Source organism: Orycteropus afer, unplaced genomic scaffold, assembly GCF_000298275.1.
Source record: "Orycteropus afer afer isolate SDZICR_OR568_19922 unplaced genomic scaffold, OryAfe1.0 scaffold00055, whole genome shotgun sequence".
Lineage (NCBI taxonomy): Eukaryota > Metazoa > Chordata > Mammalia > Tubulidentata > Orycteropodidae > Orycteropus > Orycteropus afer.
This window is the reverse complement of record NW_006921642.1, coordinates 3,547,819-3,570,816: the sequence shown is the minus strand read 5'-3', so window position 1 is coordinate 3,570,816 and position 22,998 is coordinate 3,547,819. Positions and strand designations below refer to the sequence as shown.

The 22,998-nt window shown below is 35.9% G+C and overlaps 1 protein-coding gene across 1 annotated transcript in view; it reads left to right on the top strand.

Moving 5' to 3' along the window:
- Positions 1-22,998, top strand: part of MYO16 (myosin XVI) — a 974,663-nt gene that overhangs the window by 695,095 nt on the left and 256,570 nt on the right. The window contains exons 22-25 of the mRNA XM_007938926.2: positions 7,196-7,271; positions 17,871-18,046; positions 20,457-20,537; positions 21,095-21,300. Coding sequence (XP_007937117.1) covers positions 7,196-7,271; positions 17,871-18,046; positions 20,457-20,537; positions 21,095-21,300 — 539 coding nt within the window. The remainder of the gene's footprint in view (positions 1-7,195; positions 7,272-17,870; positions 18,047-20,456; positions 20,538-21,094; positions 21,301-22,998) is intronic.

Sequence of the window (22,998 nt, the reverse complement as noted above, 5' to 3'; positions counted from 1 at the left end):
GATGATGGGCTCAAGTATAGCAGGGATTGTGGGGCTGGTGCGGGATTGGGCAGTGTTTCGTTCTGCTGTGCATGGGGTCGCTATGAGTCGGAAACGAATCGACGGCACTTAACAACAACAACATGCAAAGCTAGGCATTAACACAAGCTTTTATATTATTTCTCTGTAAAAGCACTTTATGAGAAAGAGAGAGTGACCAATATACTTTTCCTTTTTCTTAATAAAGGGGAAGTAATGAAGGTTAAGTAACTTGCGGGTGTCTAGGTGGCACAAAGGATTAACGTACTTGGCTGATAATGGAAATGTTGGAAGCTCAAGTCCACCCAGAGATAACTTGAAAGAAAGACTAGCAATCTACTTCTGAACAATCAGCCATTGAATACTCTATGGAGTACAAATATAGTCTAACACATATGAAGGCTCCATGAAGCAAAGTCTACTGGACAGCAACTGGTTTAAGTAACTTACCTATGTTACATAGGCAAGGGGAATGGTAAAGCTGAAAACTGTACCCAGAAGTTCTCATAAAATGTCAGGCCTATACTGTTTTCATTACATCTTGCTACTTCTCTGAGAGAGGTCCTTGAAAAATGGAATTGACATTTGCTTGCTGGAGAAGCTGGAAAGACATTTGGTAAAAAGAGAACCAGGAGTAATGTCAAGGGAAGAATTTGAGAAAGGCTGCCAAAAGTGAGGAGAAAAGTGCAGTAGGATATGATCGTAAATATTCTCAGTTTTATGGAATTTTACTAGGTAAAATTATGTTTTTTTTCTTTTTTTCTGTAGATAGTAAAAAAGTATAAGGAATTTGACATGATCTATCATTGAGTTAGATGAGTGCCTTCCCACTTCCATTTCTTTCTCAAAATAATCTTCAATATTTTGTATCACTTAAGAAAAAGAAAATCATGTTCAGTCTCTAAGTTGACATAATAGCTTTTTCATGTACCAGTCCCTAATTTCTGTTAAAAAAAATACAAAACATAACAAAAAAGCAATATTTAGTTGTTGTTGTTGTTAGGTGCCATCAAGTCAACCCCAATTCATGGTGACCCTCTGTACAACAGAATGAAACACTGCCCAGTCATGTGCCGTCCTCATAAGCCTTACTATACCTGAGCCAATTGTTGCAGCCACTGTGTCAAGCTATCTTGCTGAGAGTGTTCCCCTTTTTCTCTGGCCCTCCACTTTACCAAGCATAATATCCTTCTCTAGGGAATGGTCTCTTTTGACAACATGACCAAGTAGGTGAGGCAAAGTCTGGCCATTCTTGATTCCAAGCAGCATTCCAGCTGCATTTTGAAGATAGATTATTCTTCTGGCAGTCCATGGTATTTCCAGTATTCTTCACCAACACCATAATTCAGTGCCATTAACTTTTCTTATTATTTTCCAGAGATCACATGTATATGAGGCAATTAAAAACACTATGGCTTAGCTGAGGTGTACCTACCTTAGTCTTCAAAGAGACATCTTTGCTCTTCAGCACTTTAAAGAGATCTTTTGCAGCAGATTTGCCCAGTGCAATAAGAAGTCTAATTTCTTGACTGCTGTTTCTATCGTTGTTGATTGTAGATACAAGTAATATGAAATCATTGACAACTTCAATCTTTTCTCCACTTATTTTGTTCCTGCTTATTGGTTCCATTGTAAGTATTTTCATTTCCTTTATGTTGAGGTGTGATCCATACTGCAGACTGTAGTCTTTAATCTTCATCAGTAAGTGTTTCAAGTAATCTTCATTTTCAGCAAGCAAGGTTGTGTTGTCTGCATATCACAGGTTGTTAATGAATCATCCTCCAATCCTAATGCCACATTATTCTTCATATAGTCCAGCTTCTTAGATTTTCTGTTCACCATACTGGTTGACTGAGTATGGTGAAAGGATACAACCCTGACACACTCCCTTCCTGATTTTAAATCATGAAGCAGCCCCTTGTTCTGTTCGAACTACAGGTTCCTGGTCTATGTACAAGTTCCTCACAAGCACAATTAAGTGTTCTGGAATTCCCATTCTTGTCAATGTCATCCATCATTTGTTATGATCCACACAGTCAAACACTTTTGCATGGTCAAGAAAACACAAGTCAACATCTTTCTAGTATTCTTTGCTTTGAACCAAGATTCCATCTTACATCAGCAATGATACCCCTCATCCCCCAACCTCTTCTGAATCCAGCTTGTATTTCTAGAAGTTCCCTATCAATAAAGTGCTGGAACCATTTTTGAATTATCTTTAGCAAAATTTTACTTGTGTGTGATATTAATGATATTGTTCAATAATGTCCACATTCTGTTGGATCACCTTTCTTTAGAATTGCTACAAGTATGGATCTCTTCCAGTCATTTGTCTAGGTAGCTGTCTTCCAAACTTTTTGGTGTAGACAAGTAAGTGCCTCCAGTATAGCATCTGTTTGTTGAAACATCTCAATGGGTATTCCATCAATTCCTGGAGCCTTGTGTTTCGCAAAGTCCTTCAGTGCAGTTTGCACTTCTTCCTTAAATTTTTTGTTATATGTATTAAATTCACATTTTCCTGGTAGTTTGCACATTTATAATGCATACAGTTCAGAATTTATTAATGGGCCAAGTTTCTGAATTTGTATTTTTCCCCCTCTCCCCACTGGCTGATGTCAGAAGAGACCTAGTGGGGAGTCAGAACTTTCATCATTGCTGCCCAGAGGTAATGAGGCCACCTCCTCCCATGGAGTCAGTGGAGGCCCCTTGGGGAGCAGTAAAGAGGCACTCCTACCCTTCAACCAGGTAGGTATCCCTGGAAGCTTAGTAGAGAGACATAATTTTCACTCTGATCCAATAACAAGAATCTTGAGTATAGAAGGAGATTGAGTGGGGAACCTAGACATTTACTCCCACCTGACAGTAATATGCCAGTCTTCTCCTCCTGAGTGGTATCAGAGGAAGTCAGCTAAAATAGGTTATGTAAGAGACTTCAATACCTTCCTCTCAAAAACTGCTGGAACTACAAAACAGGAAACCGACAGAGATATAGAAGAATTCAACAATATTCTCAACCAACAGAATCTACTGGATGCTTTAAAGACAATTAAATTAACAAAAGCAGAATGCACATTATTTTCAGGTACACACCAGTTATTCAAAAAGATAAGTCATATGTTTGACCATATAACAAAACTGAACAATTTTAAAAGAATTGAAATACAGAAAGGCTTTGCTTATCACAATAGAATGAAACTAGAAATCAGTAACAGAAAGAGAACAGGAAAATCTCCAAACTCTTGGAAAATAAACACTACCCTTATAAATAATCTGTTGATTAAAGACAAAGTCCCATGCCAAATGTAAAAATATATTGACCTGAATGAAAATGCAGCATATCAAATTTGTGAAGTACAAATGAAGCAATATTGAAAAGGAAATTTTTAGCACTAAATGCATGCATTAGAAAAAAAAAATGTCACAAATCTATAAGCTAAGCACTCACTTCAAGAACTTAAAGAAGAACAAAATAAGCCCAGAGTAGGCAAAGAAAGGAAATAACAAAGATAACAGCAGACAACCACAATAATGAAAACAGAAAAAAAAAAAAAATAGAGAAAACAGTGAAACAAAGGGCTGGCTTTTTGAAAAATTCAATAAAATTTAATAAGAGTGACAAAGAAAGCACACAAATTGTCAATATTAGGAATGAAACAGAGAATATCACTCCAGATCTTGCAGATGTCAATAGGGCAAAAACAGCTGCTACAGACAGTTCTACACACGACTCTTTTGACAGCTTAGGTACAATGGACTAATTTCCTGAGAAATACAAACGATATCAGATCAGCCAATATGAAATAGATCATTTGAATAACTCTATAATAATTGACAAATTGATTTGTAACTTATAAATGTCTCCCCCCGACACCCCCCCAAAAAAGGGAAAACTCCAGTCAGAGATGAGTTCACTGGTGATTTAGACAAAACGTTTAAGTAAAAATAGATACCAATTCTACACAAAAGGGAAAAGGTATGAAACACTTCCCAACACATTTTATTAACCTGGTAACAAAAACAGTACACATAAAAGACCACAAACACAAAAAAAGAAATCTATAGACTGATATTCCTCATGAATATAGATGCAAAAGTCCTTTTAAAATATTAGTAAATAGAATTCAGCATTATATAAAAGTAATATATATTATAGTCAAATGTGGTTTATTTGAGGGATAGAAAGCTACTTCAAAAGTCAAAAATCAATCAGTATAATCCACCATATTAATAGGCTAAAGGAGAAAGATTTCATGACCATATCAATTGAAATAGCAAATGCAGTTGGTAAAATTCATATCATAAAAAATCTCAGAATAATAGAAATAGAAGGGGATTTCCCCCACTTGATAAAGAACAACTACAAAAAACGTACAGCCAATATTGTATTTGATGATGTGATTTTTTATGTATAAATCCCAATGAATCTGCCAAAACACAAAAAAACAAAACAATAACTCATAGAATTAATAAATGAGTTCAGCAAGGTTGCAAGATACAAAATAAAAAAAGAGAATTATATTTCTATATACTGCCAGTGTACAATAAAATTAAAAATATATTTTAAAATGTTCAAAATATAAAATAGGTATAAATCTTACAAAATATGCATGAGATTTATATGATGAAAGCAAGGTTTTGAAACTGTTAATTCTGATTCAACTCTCTGCTGAGAATTTGCATATCCACCTAGATACACTGATTCAGGATCTATATTTTAACAAGATCTATAAGAATCCCCTGGGGATCTTGTTAAAACGTAGATTCTGATTCAGTATATCTCTGGTGGAAACGCAAATCCTCATCAGGGAATCAAACTAGAATGAACAGGTTAGAAATCCTGGATGAATACTACAAATGCAAATAAAACAAATCAAAGATCTAAAATGGAAATGTGTGCTGTCCTCATGGATTAGAAGACAATATGGTAAATAAGAAACTTAGAGATAATTGGGAACCATTGCCTGAGTTTATGTAACAAGTGTGTATATGTAACAAGAAGCCCTGGCGGTGCAGTGGTGAAAGTACAGTCACCACCTGAAAGTTTAGTGGTTCAAACCCATGACCCACTCTGTGGGAGAAAGATGTGGCAGTCTGCTTCCATAAAGATTACAGCCTTAGAAACCCTATTGGGCTGTTCTACTCTGTCTTACAGAGCAAAATTGACTTGACGACAGTGAGTTTGGGTTTGTTTGTAGCAAACTATAATATTCAGCTTGCATTTTAGTATTGATAAATAAGCTATATTCTGTGGCTAGTGCAAACTGGATAATTAGATAATAATTTAAAATTATCTGTGGTTGTTGTTGTTATGTGCCATCGAGTCAGACCTGACTCATAGCACACCCTCCTGGAGTGTTGTTTAATTTTTTGGTTTGGTCACTTAGCTCAATCACTATTGTAATCCAAATGTTATGCTGAAAAACTTGGAAGTCTATAGGATGTTGTCTTGGTTTCCTAGGGCTGCCAAGACAAAATACTACAAAATAGGTGGCTTTAAAAAACAGAAATTTGTTTTCTCACAATGCTGAAAGCTGGAAATCCAAAGTCAAGGTATGGGCCATGTAGATTCCTTCTGAGGGTTTTGAGAGAAGAATTGTTTTTTGCCTTTCTCCTAGTTTCGGGAGAATAACAAGGCCAATCCTTGCCATTCCTTGGTTTGTAATCTGATCCTCACATGCTGTGTTCTCCCTGTGTGGGAATCTGTTCATGTATCTATCTTTCTCTTTGGAATCGACTCAATGGCAGTGAGGGTTGCTTTTTTTTTTTTTTTTTCCAGTTTACTCAGAGGGATTAAGATTAGGACTCACACTATTCCAGCATAAACTTCTTAATTTAACTGATAACATCTTTAAAGAAATAACCTACTTTCCCAAACAAGGTTACATTCAAGGACACAGAAGTTAGGACGTGACCAGAGAGTTCTGAGGGGCACAGTTCCATCCATAACAGATGACTTTGTATTACTATACTATTTAGGCTCTGGTGACAGCAAAGAATAAAATTCAGTAAGGCCTTTAAGGTAAGGACAGACATTTTTTTTTTTTTTTAGGTATCTCTCACAGATCCTCACAGCCTCCTTCTCATAGCTTTTTGCTTTTTGTCTGCATTAGATCTTTCTTGCTGACAATGAGCATAGTCTCTCTAGGCTCTCTGGTAAGCATGATTATCTCCCTTATTAGTCAGAACCATTAGCACTCATATACCTTTGTGGCCATGAGACATGAAGAGTCATTATAGTTCAGCTGCATCCCTAGTTCAGTAGTGAGCAAAGGACAACCTGTGACTCATTTCCTCACCATGTGGCTGTGTACTAAGATGTTTCTATAATGTGTACCAAGATGTTTCTATAAGAAGTAGTTCTTGAAAATTATGAACTCGATGATGGATGTGTGGCCTGTCAATATGCATTCTCACCACCACATTGCGAGTTCACACTTAATCTGAGATGGAGGGAGGCAATAAAACTATTTCTCTTTTCAAAGATCAAATCTTAAAGTGCTCACTGGAATATCAATAATACCAGACAACAAAGTTGTGTTAAATGCATTAGCAAATAAACCAGGGTGAGGAAAATTTCCGGTTAGGTAATTTGGAATTAATTTTTCTATATGTTTTTTTGTTGTTATGTGTGATGGAGTCAGATCCCACTCATAGGGAGTCCTCCTTGGGTTTCCAAGGCGGTATCACTACGGAAGTAGATTGCCCCATCTTCCTTCCAAATTGTTTTAAATATTTCCTCAGTTTTAAAGACTTCAAGTTAACTCTGTAGGTGACCCAACAGAATGCTTTTAATAAAGAGACAATGCAGTTTCTCTAACTGAAATTACACTTCACTTCCAAGGTGTCACAGAGTCTTTCTACTGAGTTTTTGAAGAGGTTAGAGTCCTTAAGAATAAAAAGAACTCCATGAATTTGAATCATCATCATTTGCACTTAAACTCATGAATCAGAGGAAGGCTTCACAAATTAAAACAGAAAAGGTGTCTCTTGTTTAATGTGCAAAATGTGAACATGCTGATGAGAAGCTTTGAACTTGCACCTAATATGAACTCTAAACCTGGAGACATGTCTTTTATGAATAACTTAAAACTTCAGCTGAGTCAAGGTATTCTTCAAAGGAAATTATTTTCATGGTAATGTTTCATCATTAGTAATTATCCTATATCTTTTATTACAGGTAATGTATGAAATTGTTGGAGCAATTGAAAAAAATAAAGATTCTCTGTCACAGAATCTTCTGTTTGTAATGAAAAGTAAGTTTTCCTTCATACCCCCTCCCATGCTGGTAAAAATGCCCCATATTCCTTATTTCTTTATCTGAACATTGTCTTATAAAATATATTGCCAACTGAAGGATAATTAGAATAGTTTTTCCACTCTAATGTGCAGAATAATAACGAATGGCTCTTGCCACACCATACGTTGTTTACAATTTAATTTGAAGTCCTGTAGAAACCATAATTTAACTAAGCTTTTAGCAGACAGAATTGTAAAACACCTTTACCACTTTAGTGGGTTTGAATATAAAAAAGCTTTTCTGTGAAGACTAATGAAGATGAATATGGCTTCCATAGTCATTTAGGATATGGCAGGGTGAATTTCATTACTTAAGATGACTCGAGCACAACTAAGAGTGATATTTAATTCTTATGTATCTTGCTGTTATAAAGTACTAAGTGTCATTAAGTAGTAAGAGAATATAAATTTATTATATTTTTGTTTTTTATACATTTATGTATATTATATTCATCTACTTAGTGAATTTTAGTATATATATGTGTGTGTGTGTGTATACACACACATTTTTATATGTTATAATTTTAAACTGGATACAGAACTACATGTATTTATATATAATATAATTCTATTTATATATACTCTATGTAATATCTATGCATTATACATATATTTATTTATATGTAGGTGTGTGTGTATATGTGTTTGTGTGTATGTTGTTGTTGTTATGTGCCATCAACTTGGACCCGACACATAGAGACCCCTCCTTGGGTTTCCAAGGCAGTATCACTATGGAAGTAGATTGTCCAACCTTCCTTCCAAGGAGCAGCTGGTGGGTTTGAACTGCCAGCCTTCTGGTTAGCAATCAAGTGCCTTAGGCACTATGCTACCAGAGCTCCCTGTGTTTGTGTGTGTGTGTTTATACATATTTCTGTCTCCTTTAGCAATTATTCATTAATAGTAGTTCTGCAGTGACTCACCTTTTTCTAATAACATTTTCAAATGCATCATCTTTTGGGCTTTAAGTTGCTCCAAGTGAGATAGAGTCATTTATCTTTTCTGGGAAAAGGAGCATATGATAACCTTTTATGAATTAGTTGGGTGCCTTTGAGCTGAAAATAAGACATCCATATCAGACTTCTGCTTTGAGGAACATATTTGCCTTAAATCACATCAGCACAGTTACAATATATTGTCATTCATCAGAAATCACTCTGCTAGCCTCCCAGAACTAATGGTTACTGTGAATTCTCTTACTAAAAGTAATATCAAAAATATGAAGTTAGGAGAATATTATGTACTAATAAATAATTGAAAAAAAATGTTAGTATAGATTATCACTGGAAATATCTTCCCTCAATTCTCATGTATTTGAACTTTCATTTATAATGTACTTTCTCTTTAAGCCATAAGATTTTATTTCACCCATTTCTATATTTCACCTGTTTCTATATTTTAAGATAAAAAATTTAAAGGACCATATTATACAACTACAAAAACTCCATTTATATTTGTAATTAATACAAATTCTCTTTTATAGTCATTCCATTTTTAAAATTAACATGCCATTTTTAGCATTTTTGATTTTACAACTCAATGTCATTGATTATATTTACTAAACCATAATATTTTATGAAGATCTAATATATTACTATGTTTTGAAAATTTAACTAATTCTTTTTTTCCTTTGTATTTGTGTTTCATGGTGATAGAATATGCATATGTAGAATGAGAATATGATGGCTAGTAATATTGCAACTCTGCTTATTTTAATACAGTTCTCTGTCAGTTTCCTAAGGCTGCTGTCAAAAACAGCACAAACTAGGTGCCTTATGAGAGCAGAAGTTTATTATCTCATAGTTCTGGAGGCTGGGAGTCTGAGATCAAGATGTCACCTGTGATGATTTCTTCTGAGGCTTTGAGAGAGACGGTGTTCCACAGATCTGTCCTAGTTTCTGATAGTTCCAGGAGTTTCTTGACTTGCAGCTGCAGCATCACATGGCATCCTTCCTCTGACTCCTTTCTCTAAGTATCTTTTCTTCTCTTAAAAGAACACCAGACATAGAGTATCAAGATCCACTCTGTTCCAGTATGACTTCATGTTAAACTAACTGATAACTTCTTTAAAGACCATATATCCAAACAAGGTCACATTAGCAGTTCTTAAGGATTAGAAATTTAACATATCCTTTTGGGGCACACAAGTTAACTATGACAAGCGTAGATGTTAAAGTAATTCTTTTTGTGCAATTGTTGTTGTTGTTATGTGCCGTCAAGTTGGACCCGACTCATAGTGACCCCTTCTTGGGTTTCCAAGGCAGTATCACTATGAAAGTAGATTGCCAGCCATCTGGTTAGCATTCAAGTGCCTTAGCCACTATGCTACCAGAGCTCCTGGCTTTGTGCAATTACTAATTAAAAAACAACAACAACAAAAACCAAACTCACCTTTGTCAAATCAGAGCCAACTCAGCAACCCCTCTTTCAGTTTCCAAGGTGGTATCACTACAGAAGTAGATTGCCCAATCTGCCTTCCAAGGAGTGGCTGGTGGGTTTGAACCTCCAGCCTTCTGGTTATTAGTTAAATGCCTTAGGTACCATGCCACCAGAACTCCTAATTAGTTGCAAGAAAATAAATAAATACTACAGAATATAGGGATATCTGAGCAAGAGGAATGAATTTAAAATGTGCCCTTATATATTTCCATTCTATTATAGGAAGCAGTAAACTTTTTCTGTCAAACACTTGAGAATAAATAGTTTGAGCTTTGCAAGCCATAGGTTTCTACTGCCACTACTTCACTGTTGTAGTGGGAAGGCAACCTTTGCCAGTTGCCATCAAATTCTCAAACTCTTGGTGACCCCAGGGCTGTCAGAGTAGAACTGTGTTCCATAGGGTTTGCAATGGCTGTCTTTTTGGAAGTAGATTGCCAGGCCTTTCTTCTGAGGTATTCCTCCAAACTTTCAGTTAGCAGCCAACTATGCTAAACATTTGCATCACCCAGGAACTCCCAAAGCAACCAAAGACAATACAAATGAATGTGACTGTGTACCAATAAAACTTAATTTGAAAAAATTGGCCAGATTTGACCCCTGTTCTAACATATATGGAAAAAATGAATGATTGTAATAATATTTTATGAAGCTGTGAAATTCTGGGCACTGTAAATAGCTATTGAAAGCAAGAGTAATTTATTATTAATAATAATTAATATTTCCAGGTAATTCACTAGGTGCCTTGCTTATAATAACAAATTCAATCTGTATATTATCAAGAAGCACCCAGCATGGAAGATGCCAGGATCTCTTCTAGGATATGGAAAGTCATAGCTGTGTTTATAAGACACCTAACCACCACTCATCTGTCAGTTTATCATATTGTGGTGGCTTATGTTTTGCTGTGAGACTAGAGGCTATGTCACAGGTATTTCAAATATCAACAGGGTCACCTATGGTGGACAGGTTTCAGAGGAACTTCCAGACTAAGATAGACTCGGAAGAAGGATGGGGCCATCCACTTCTCAAAGAATTGGCCAGTGAAAACTTTATGAATAACAATGAAACACTGTCTGATATATTGCTGGAAAACACTATGAATAGCCCTTAAACATTGTCTGAAATAGTGCCAGAATTTGAGCCCCTCAGATCAGAAGGCACTCGAATATGGCTGGGGAAGAACTGCTTCCTCAGAGCTGACCTTAATGATGAGAATGGAGTAAAGCTTTCGGGACCTCTATTTGCAGATATGGCATGACTCAAAATGAGAAACAACTGCAAAGGTCCATTAATAATCAGAACATGTACTGTACAAAGTATGAATCTAGGAAAATTGGAAGTTGTCAAAAATGAAATGGAACACATAAAGATCGATATCCTAGGCATTGTTGTTGTTTGCCATCGAGTCGGCTCGACTCATAGCGACCCCTCCTTGGGTTTCCGAGGCAGTATCACTATGGAAGTAGGAATGCCCAACCTTCCTTCCAAGGAGTGGCTGGTGGGTTTGAACCACCAGCCTTCTGGTTAGCAGTCAAGTGCCTTAGCCACTATGCTACCAGAGCTCACTAGGCATTAGTGAGTTGAAATGGACTGATTTTGGCCATTTTGAATAAGACAACCATATGCTCTACTATGCCTGCAATGACAAATGGAAGAGGAATGTAATGGCATTTATCATCACAAAGAATGTTTCAAGATCTATCCTGCAGTACAATGCTATCAGTGATAGGATAATATACATATGCCTACAAGGAAGACTAGTTAATACCATTATTATTTAAATGTGTGCACCAATTACGAAAGTCAAAAACAAGGAAATTGAAGAGTTTTACCAACTTCTGTAGTTAGAAATTGATCAAACATGCAATCAAGATGTGTTGATTATCACTGGTAATTGGAATGCAAAAGTTGAAAACAAAGAATAATCACCAGTAGTTGAAAAAGATGGCCTTGGTGATAGAAATAACACTAGAGATTTCATGATAGAATTTTGCAAGACCAATGCCTTATTCATTGCAAATATCTTTTTTAAACAACATAAATGGTGTCCATACACATGGATTTCACCAGATGGAGTACATAGGAATCAAATCGACTACATCTGTGGAAAGAGGAGATAGAGAAGCTCAATAGTTCAGGCAAAAAGAGGCCAGGAGCTGACTGTGGAACAGACCATTAACTGCTTGTATGCAAGTTCAAGTTGAAGCTGAAGATAATTAAAACAAGTCCACAAGAGCCAAATCATGACCTTGATTATATCCCTCCAGAATTCAGAGACCATCTAAAGAATAGGTTTGATGTATTGAACACCGCCCAAAATCAGATAAATTGTGGGATGACATCACGGACATCATCCATGAAGAAAGCAAAATGTTATTAAAAAGACAGGAAAGAAGAAAAAAAAACAAAATGGATGTCAGAGGAGACTCTGAAACTTGCCTCTGAATGGAGAGTAGCTAAAGTAAATGGAAGAAATGACAAGATAAAAGAGCTGAACAGAATATTTTAAATAGCAGCTCAAGAAGACAAAGTCAATTTTTATAATGAAATGTGCAAAGACCTGGAGTTAGAAAGCCAAAAGGGAAGAACCCTCTCAGCATTTCTCAAGCTGAAAGAACTGAAGAAACAATCCTAGTCTTCAGTTGCAATATTGAAAGATTCTATGGGCAAAATATGGAATAATACAGGAAACATCAAAAGAAGGCAGAAATAATACACAGAGTCACTTTACCGTGTTCATCCATTTCAGGAGGTTGCATATGATTCAGAACCAAAAGTATTGAAGGGAGAAGTCAAAGCTGCACTGAAGGAAGTGGCAAAGAACAAGGGTCTAGGAATTGACAGAATACCCATTGAGATGTTTCAACAAAGAGGTGCCCTGCTGAATATGCACCTACTAATCTATGCTAGCATAGTGCCGAAGACATTTGACTGCTAAACAGAAGGCTGGCGGTTCAAACCCACCAGTCACTCCTTGGAAGGAAGATGAGGCAATCTACTTCCATAGTGATACTGCCCGGGAAACCCAAGGAGGGGTCGCTGAGTTGGGTCTGACTCCATGGCACACAACAACAACAACACAACAATCTATGCTAAGCAATTTGGGGAATGGATACCTGGCCAACTGACTGGAAGAGATCCATAATTGTACCCATCCCAAAGGGAGATTATCCCACAGAATGTGGAAATTATTGAACAATATTAATATCCCACCCAAGTAAAGTCTTGCTGAAGATAATTCAAAAACAGTTGCAGCAGTATATTGACAGAAAACTTCCAGAAATGCAAGCTGGATTCAGAAGAGGACGTGGAACAAGAGTTATCATTGCTGATGTCAGATAGATCTTGGCTGAAAGCAAAGAATACCAGAAAGACGTTTCCTTGCATTTTATTGACTATGCAAAAGCATTCATCTGTGTGAATCATAACAAATTGTGGATAACATTGAGAATAATGGGAGTTCTAGAACACTTAATTGTGCTCATGAGGAACCTGTACATGGACCAGGAGGTTGTCATTCAAACAGAACAAGGGGACATTGAATGGTTTAAAATCAGGAAATGAGTGCATCAGTGTTGCATCCTTTCACCATATTTATTCAATTTGTATGCTGAGGAAATAATCCAAGAAGCTGGACTATATGAAGAAGAATGCAGCATCAAGATTGGAGGAAGATTCATTAATGACCTGGGATATGCAGACTACAGAACTTTGATTGCCGAATGTGAGGATGACATGAAGCACTGACTGATGAAGATTAAAGACTACAGTCTGCAGTATAGATTACATTATAGCATAAAGAAAATGAAAATCCACACCACTGGACCAATAAGCAGCATCACAATAAATGGAGAAAATATTGAAATTGTCAAAGATTTCATATCGCTTTCCACAATCCACACTAATGGAAGCAGCAGTCAAGACATCAGAGAACTTATTGCACTAAAATAATTTGTTGCAAAAAACCTCTTTACAGTAATGAAGAGCAGAGATATCTCTTTGAAGATTAAGGTGTGACTAACCCCAGCCATGGTATTTTCAGTCGCTTCATATGCATGTGAGAGCTGGACAATGAATAGGGAAGACAGACAAAGAATTGATGTTTTTGAGTTCTGGTGTTGGCAAAGAATACTGAAAGTACCATGGACTGCCAGAAGAAGTAATACATTTGTCCTGGATGAAGGTGGAGCTGGAATGCTCCTTGGAAGCGAGAATGGCTGGACTTGGTCTCACCTACTTTGGTCATGTTGTCAGAAGGGACCGTTCCCTGGAGAAGGATATCATGATTGGTAAAGTGGAGGGTCAATGAAAGAGGGGCTTGCCCTTGATGAGATGGATTGACACCATGACTGCAACAATGGGTTCAGCTGTAACAAGAATTGTGAGGCTGGCAGAGGACTGTTTCATTCTGTTGAATAGAGTGCCACTATGAGTTGGACCCAACTTGACAGCACCTAACAACAACTACAAAGTAAAGTCAGGTAGTTTGGAGACATAGCTCAAGGAGAAGTGCAGCAAATGCTGTTGTTTGTCCCTGAGATAGCAAATAAAATCTATGTGACTAAGAAAGAAGAAAAAATGAGCAAAATCCAGACTATTCTGATCATGAGAGTATAAAAATTTTAAATTCACTGTGAATAATATTGTTAATAATTATTGATTCCTTTATTCCTGTGATTCTCTGCATACCAGCTTATAAATTTGGGACACTGGAGTTAGATTTTTCTACTTTACAGCAGAAAGGTGCCTTATATAATGTTTATAGAATCCAATGAAAGATACTTTTCATTTTAATATATATAGAGAACACCTACAGTTAAGGGCTTCCTTGTAATAGGAAAGAAAGGACAGATCCTGTCTCTTCCCTCAGGATATCTATTTTCTTCTGGTTCTAAGAAATGAAAAAATGACATAATTACTCTTTTTATATCATGAGGACACTTGCTTTGTTCTGGAATACCTTCACCTGTGGTTTAGGTTCTAATGTTAGGGTCCCAGTGCATGATGGCATCAGTAGGATAGCACGGATCCTATTAATCTTCATGCAATAGGACCACATGACTCAGGAAAGACAGAAATGGGTTGGTCACATGTTTTGGTCCATATTTATGTCTAGGGTTTGTAGATTTACTTAAGGTGGATTTTTTTTTCCAGTTTTAAGAATAACATGTACTGTTATTTATCTCTGGGTCCACCCATACATAGAATTACTATAAATATAAATGCTAACATTTTGATTTTTGTTTATTTCAATGGGCCGTGTTATTTTATATTTATTCTTTAACTGTTATTTTGAAATAATTTTGTACTTCAAGAAAAATTGCAAAATTAGTGTGAAGAATTTTGATACTCTGTTTTCCCAGATATATTTCCCTCAATATTTTCTTTTATTCTCTTTCTCTTCTCTCCACTCTTGTGTTTCTTCTTCCCTCCCTCCTTCCTTCCCTCTCTGTGTGTAGGTATATGTGCATTTATTTTCAATTTCAGAATAGGTTGAATGTATTTTTAAGTTCAAACACTTTTGTGTATGTCCTAGGACCAAGGACATTATCTTACTTAACTTCAGTACATGATCAGAATTTTTAACATTAATACAATTCTCATACCTAATCCAGAGTCCACTAATACATAATTTAGAGTCCATATCAAATTTTACCAAATGTTACTTTTATAGTTGTTTTCCCATATTCCTGAGTGTTCTTTGTTTTTATGACACTGATTTTTTTCAAAAATTGCAGGATAGTTGTTTGTTAAATACACCCCCTTAATTTGGGTTTATTTGTATCTTTTCAATGTAAGGGTCAGATTATGTGTTTCTATAGGAATACTATTAAGGCGATAAAGTGTCCTCAATTTATTGTATTAGGGGCACATGATGACAGTTTGAGAAATCATTTATTAAGGTGGAGTCCAGGGTACCAGCTTTCTCTAATCTGAAGTTACTATTTTCTGTTTGTAATGAATAAGTAATTTATGAGGAAAGACTTTGAGAGTATATGGATATTTTATTCTTCATCAAACTTGTACCCACCAGTTTTGGATGCATTCATGATTTTGCCTTCATCAGTTATTTCTCTTGTGGTTGCAGAATTGTGATTTTCTAACCTCATCACTGAATCTGCAGTGGCATGTCAAGTTTTTCCTTCTCCTTTATTAGTTAAATAGTTTTTATCAGCATAAATACATGGATTCTTATTTTAGTCGATGAACTATAATCCCTATTGTCATTATTTTGGTGGTAAAATTATCCAAATTTTGGCCAGTAGTAACCCCTTCAATCTAATCCCCATGTCCTTTTGAATAGTCTCATAATTTTTGGAGCACTTCCTTATTTCCTGGCTTCAAAAAAAATATTCCATGATCATCTACCCTCTCTCAGATCTAGAATTATCTATTTGTTAAAGAATCTCAGGAGAATGGCAGTAAGAAATACTATTAAGATCTGGCAACTATGGAAGCTCATTGCCTACTGGAGTTTTATTACTTCTGGACTCTTTCAGAACTAGAATATTAAAGATATAGATAATATATACATATATATTAAAATCCCTAATTTTTACTTATTACTCTAACTTCAATTTAACACAGCAGGGTTCTTCCAAGCCTTCCCACATTTCATAATTGTGTCTACCTTCTCTGAGAGTTGTTTGTGAGTTCCTTTTTATTTTTTTTTTAATGTAGTGATTATTATTATTTTTTTAATTCTAAATATTACAAGGGTATATACTATATCTGTTCTGTTTTGAACCTGAGAAGGTAAAATAAATCTGAACATGAAAAAGGTAAGAAGTAAACTGCTTTGCTGCTATACATTGACAACTGCTCAATGGACTAAGCATGATCCTAAGTGATTTATGTACATTATTTTACATTTTAATCTTGTAGTAATCCTCAAAGTAGGTATTGTAATCTTCATTTTACACAAGAGGAAACTGAGACTTAAACACTGTCTATATCCAGATATAGGTAACTCAGGAAACATTTGTCCCAGATCCTTGAATACTATGTTCATTGCTTTTAAAGGAATGCTCGTGGCACAGTGGTTAAGCACTCAGTTGCTAACCAAAAGGTCCATGGTTGGTTTCCACCAGAGGCTCCATGGGAGAAAAAACCTGAAGATCTGCTTCCTTAAAGATTGCAACCTGGAAAACCCTCTGGGACAGTTCCTCTGTCATAGAGGGTCATTATGAGTAGGAATCAACACAATGACACACAACAACATTATTGTTTTTATTATATTATTCAAACTTGTGAACAGTCACTCACTCATCTATGCTCCAGTTTTCCCAGAGGGGTTAAGTATAGGCCCCCAAATTATTAGAATTCATGTAACCTAGTTTCTAAAATATATCAGCTTGCTTTACCTTTCTAGTTTAACTGAATCAGAAAAGATCTACTTACCTTTCTTTTCTTTAAACCTAGTAACAAAATGAGATATAGAGTCTCCAAGGATATTCACATGCTACTCTGAGATAGGGTAGATCCTGAGGTACTATTTTCCTGAGTCCTTACTTTCTGAGAATAGTTGGTTACTGACAGAAATCTTATATCTTCATGACTTGGTCAAGTACATGAAAGGCCCTTAGGTAAAAGCAGGTAAGATTCAGTTCATGGAAGTGGGATAGAAGTAAATGCAATACAGTTAGAGAATGAAGGACCAAGCACTCAGAAGGACAATGGGGAAACAAGGGATCAGGATTCTTGACAATGAGAGCAGTAAGGTTGGCATTAGTCAAATGGTAGAGGAAGTAACATAGGGACATGCTGCTGTTGTTGTTGTTATGTGCCATCAAGTCAGACCCGACTCATAGAGACCCCTTGGGATTCCAAGGTGGTTTCACTACGAAAGTGGATTGCCCAACGTTCCTTCTGAGGAGTGGCTGGTGGGTTTGAACTGCCAGCCTTCTGGCTAGCAGTGAAATGCCTTAGGCACTACGCTACCAGAGCTCCCACATAGGGACATAGGGAGGATAAACTCCTCAGTCTGCTACTCCTACAGCAATTATGTCTTCCACTTACAATGTTTTAGTCATTTAAATATCTCAATGAGGAATTAGTTTAATGCTTGTGAAAATAATCATTTTAATCCCACTTACAATACTCATTTATTTATTTTCTAGCTAGTGAAAATGTTGTGATCAATCATTTGTTCCAGTCCAAGCTGTCACAAACAGGATCCCTGATATCTTCCTATCCTTCCTTTAAATTTCGAGGATATAAATCTGCCCTGCTCAGCAAGAAAATGACATCTTCTTCAGTTATTGGAGAAAACAAGAATTATGTAGAGCTTAGTAAGGTAGGAGTTTTTGTGATTCTTGTTCTGTTGTTTTTAACTTTCGTTAGTATATTTGCTGTTTCTGAAGAAAACGAACACACACCATTTTGAATGTTAAATGAAAGAAGTTGATATTCTCATTGAAAGAAAAAAGGATGCCTACCATTAGAGAAGAGAATCATATAGGACTGACTATACCGTGTAGTGAAAATTCAATAGCAGATACAGTATTAGTCATTTTATTGGTTGTCTGTGCAACATCCTATTTATGTTTCATCTATATGACTGTCGTTTTGATGAATGGGAAGTAACTTCAGAGACAGTAGGCTTAGAAGGAATAAACTGAGCTTCCTTATTCTGTTGACATTAATCACTTCAGAGGTTTGAGGTCTCTAAACAATAAATTGTAGTTGTTTTTCTTTTTCCTACAAACATAATATGTTTTCCAGATATTAGAATGTTTTTACTGTGTGGATTTTTAACATTTTTTTTTTGTAATTTAGTAATTTTTAATGTGTGTTTATCCCATACAAATTTGGTTATACATACAACTTAATAGTTCTGGCTATTTGTAAAATAGAATTGAAATTGTCAAAAATTGATTCAAACTGATAGTGAATATGTAGGAAATTCTGTAGGTTTCTTAATGATTTATTGCCTGATTTTATCTTAGTTTGCTTTGCTCGCCTCTGCCAAAATTATAAAAGATGAGAAATATAGTTGGGAAGGTGTCCAAGACAATACATTTTAGAAATTCAGTTACTGTACCTTGCTGGAATGGATATTAGCTTACCAATTAAAATGAAAGCATAATTAAAATTGCCACTATTTTTGAAGAATGACAGAAATTTGTATGTGTGTGTGTGTGTGTGTGTAATTAATCAGTAGATCCAAGAATTAGGGATCCTTTGATATAGTTGTGCTAGAACAGGATAATCACAGGGATTCAATTTCACTACATAGGAAATGACACCTTTTACGTTAAAAAAAGACAAAGGGTTACCTTTTGTAAGGAAAATCTTTATTCCTATTTTCACTGAACTCCTGGCCTTTCCTTTCTCAATCATTCTGGCAATCTAGAACAAGAAAATCACCACACACCTCTAGACTGTAATTTTTAACCTTAATTATTAAACATTATGAGACACAGATGCCATTAGTCTTTTCCCTAAAGGACTGCAAAAGGAAAATAATTCAGCAGTTCCTCCACCCAGAAAGGGAAATTGAGTGTTCACTTTCACGTGACAGGGATTTATTTATTATGATTATTTCTTAAGTGTTCCATTCTTCACTTCCCTTTTTTCTTCCCTTCAAACCACCCTCATTTCTCAGCATTCACCCTTGTGACCCAGAAAGAATTAGGATTTTACTCACTCTTTAACTGAGCATCACACTTTGCATTTCGTTGGCAGAAAGCAGGTTGATCTTGCACCAGTCCCTTCATTTTGCATTCCCTTGTCAGTTACAATTAATCATTTCAGCTTGACAGTTGTTCTTAATGGAAGGAAATGAGCTATTGTCATAATAGCAATGGCACCGCATTGACAAGAATGCTTCATCAGATTTTTTTCCCATATCAGGAATTTTTTATTTTAAGATAAATTATTTTAGATCAATTAATATGTTAGTCCAAGTCTATTTGATTTTTTGAAATGTAATATTACATTAGTGGCCAAGGTTCATTTTAACCCTTTTGGAATTTAATTAATTACTTACTGCTCTTTATTTCTTTACCCAATGACCTTACTTCTACTGACTTCTTTTATTTCCATTATTACTTGGTCTTTGCTACATATGGATTATTTTTTCCTCTTAAGAACTGCATAGAATTATCAGAGATAAAAGAATTATTCAAAGAGAACATAATCTATTGTTATTTGCCACAGACAGGTAATTTGTTAACCCTTTTACTACTCTAAGAAAAAGAAAATTAAGGAAACAAAAACATTTATATCAAAGCATATATCTATTCAATTACTGACTATAGTTAAACTTAAGGGAAACAGTGATTTTTGAAATGTCAAATCTTTATAATATGAAGTAGTATCTTTTTGGTGCAGAGTAAGCTGTGTGTCATGATAATTGTGGACACAGGAATACAGCCAGCACACCATAATGAGTTTATTGCACCAAAATCAAATGAGAATCTATGTACCTTTTTATTATCAATTGAGATGAGTGCAGGATGTTGGTAGATCTGATTTATACAACAACCCTGAGTTTGAAAGGATGGCAGTAGTAGCTTTTTTACATATAAATGACCATTTCCCCAAATTATAGCACCATCACAGAAACTCAGCAGGTACTGATTTATAAAAACTGTACTTTTAGTCCATATTTACCTGTTAGTGACATTACATGGAGGGCACGGTTCAAATTGGAATTTAATAAAATAAACCTGCTCATTTTTGTCTTTTTGTTTCCATTGCAGTTGTTAAAAAAGAAAGGAACATCTACCTTTCTTCAAAAGCTGGAACGGGGAGGTCCAGTCTCCACGGCGTCACAGCTCAGGGTTCGTGGCGTGTTAAGATTTCACAAACTTGCATTATTATATAAATTGTGATGGATTTACATATAATCATATTTCCCAATTTTTAACTTGCTTAAGTACCTTTTGGGAGCTCTGGTAGCATAGTGGCTAAGGCACTTGACTGCTAACCAGAAGGCTGGTGGTTCAAACCCACCAGCCACTCCTCGGAAGAAAGGTTGGGCAATCCTACTTGCTGTAGTGATACTGCCTCGGAAACCCAAGGAGGGGTCGCTATGAGTCGAGTCCGACTCGACAGCACATAACAACAACAACAACAAGAAGTACCTTTTAGAAGAAAATCAATAATGCTTTTACACGCACTAGAGGTGTATACAATAGTTCCAAAGATTCTTCTAGTCTCAACCAGTCTGGTAAGTCTGGACTTTTTAAGAATTTGAGTTCCGTTCCACATTTTTCTGCCTTTATTTGAAGATTAAAGCATCATGTATTGAAGAAAAAGACTTTTATTGAAACACTGATTTATATTTTCAGTCAATATCTCCTTTGCAAAATCACATGAGCTTTTTTTCCCTCCTTAGAAATCTTTAACCGATATTATTGGAAAACTTCAGAAGTCCACTCCACACTTCATTCATTGCATCAAGCCCAATAACTCAAAGCTGCCAGATACTTTTGATAAGTTTTATGTGTCCGCTCAGCTGCAATATATTGGGGTCCTAGAGATGGTGAAGATCATTCGGTATGGATACCCTGTCCGCCTTTCCTTCACAGATTTCCTGTCAAGGTAAATCTCCTGCTCTGGAAATGTGTTGTATCCACTGGCTCAGTATAGTATGCTGATGATATTAGCAAAAATCTTCTGTTTTCTTTTGAGTTTATTGCTATTGTTTATATTCTTCTATCTCAATTAATTAAAGATTCTGAGAAAAAATGAAATGCTCAACAAAACTTATATAAAAAGTTACTAAACTTTATTGAAGATGATACCTTGGGAACCATTTTCAAGTTCCCTTAAATTTGGGGATTTTCTTGAATTTAAATATTTTAAACACTGTTGCATTTCCTTAAAATATATTATCTAAAAGAAGGATTTATATATGTGATTATTTTCTTTATATCTAAGAACAAAATATGATTTAGATCAGGGATCAGCAAACTACACATGTGTGCTGTACTGACCCACTGCTTGCTTTTCATAAATAATGATTTATTGGAACATAGCCAAGATCATTCATTTACATATTATCTGCCATTGTTTTTATAGTCATGACAGAGATTGTATGGCTGGCAAAGCCTAACTTATGTATTATCTGGCCCTTCCTCCCAAAAAGTTTGTTGGCCTTTGATTGAGATAAATTCAACCCAAATGTATACTTGCACATGAAAGTGAGCCAATTACTAGGAAAAGTTAATGTAGTGCACACATTATCATTATATGCATATTATTCTTTTTTTCCATAGTCACTTTATCATTATTTGCAATGAGTCATTTGCACCCAAAATCCACAAAAGTTGTTGTCAAGTCGGCCCTGACCCTTAGTGATCTTATCCAAAACCAATCCTACTGACAAGGAGTCGATTCTGACCCTAGTGACCCTATGGGACAGGATAGAACTGCCCCATAGGATTTCTAAAGCTGTAAAGTTTTGTGGAATCAGACTGCTTCATCTTTCTCCCACCAAGAAGCTGGTGAGTTTGAACCACTGACCTTTTGGTTCACAGTTGAATGCTTTAACCACTGTGCTACCAGAGCTCCTATGGTTATTACTGTTGTTCTTTGGTGCCATCAAGTCAGTTCCAACTCATAGGACCCTACCTACAACAGAACGAACTCTACTTGGGCCTACTGCATCCCTATAACCTTTGCTATGCCCAAGCTCATCACTGCAGCCACTGTCGCAGTCCATTGAGGGCCTTCCCCTTTTGCACAGGCCCTCCACTTTCCCAAGAATGATATCCTTCTCCAGGGAATGGTCCCTTCTGACAATACGATTGAAGTAAGTGAGATGGAGTCTGGCCATTCTCACTTCCAAAGAGCATTTCAGCTGTACTTCTTCCAGGATAGAGTTGTTCATTCTTCTGGCAGTCCATGGTATTTTCAGTATTCTTTGTCAGTACCACATCTCAAAACATCAACTCTTCTTCAGTCTTACTTACTCATTGCCCAGCTTTCATATGCCTATGAGGTTATGGAAAATACCATGGCTTGGGTTAGGTATACTTTTGTCTTCAAAGAAACATCTTAGCACTTCAGCATTTTAAAGAGGTCTCTTGCAGCAGATTTGCCCAGTGCAATATGTTGTCTGTTTTCTTTACTGAGGCTTCCATTGGTGTTCATTGTGGAAACAAGTAATATGAAATCTTTGACAACTTCAGTCTTTCTCCATCTCTTGTGATTTTGTTTTCTTTATGTTGAGATGTAATCCATACTGCAGACTGTACCCTTTAATCTTCATCAGTAAGTACTTCTAGTCATCTTCAC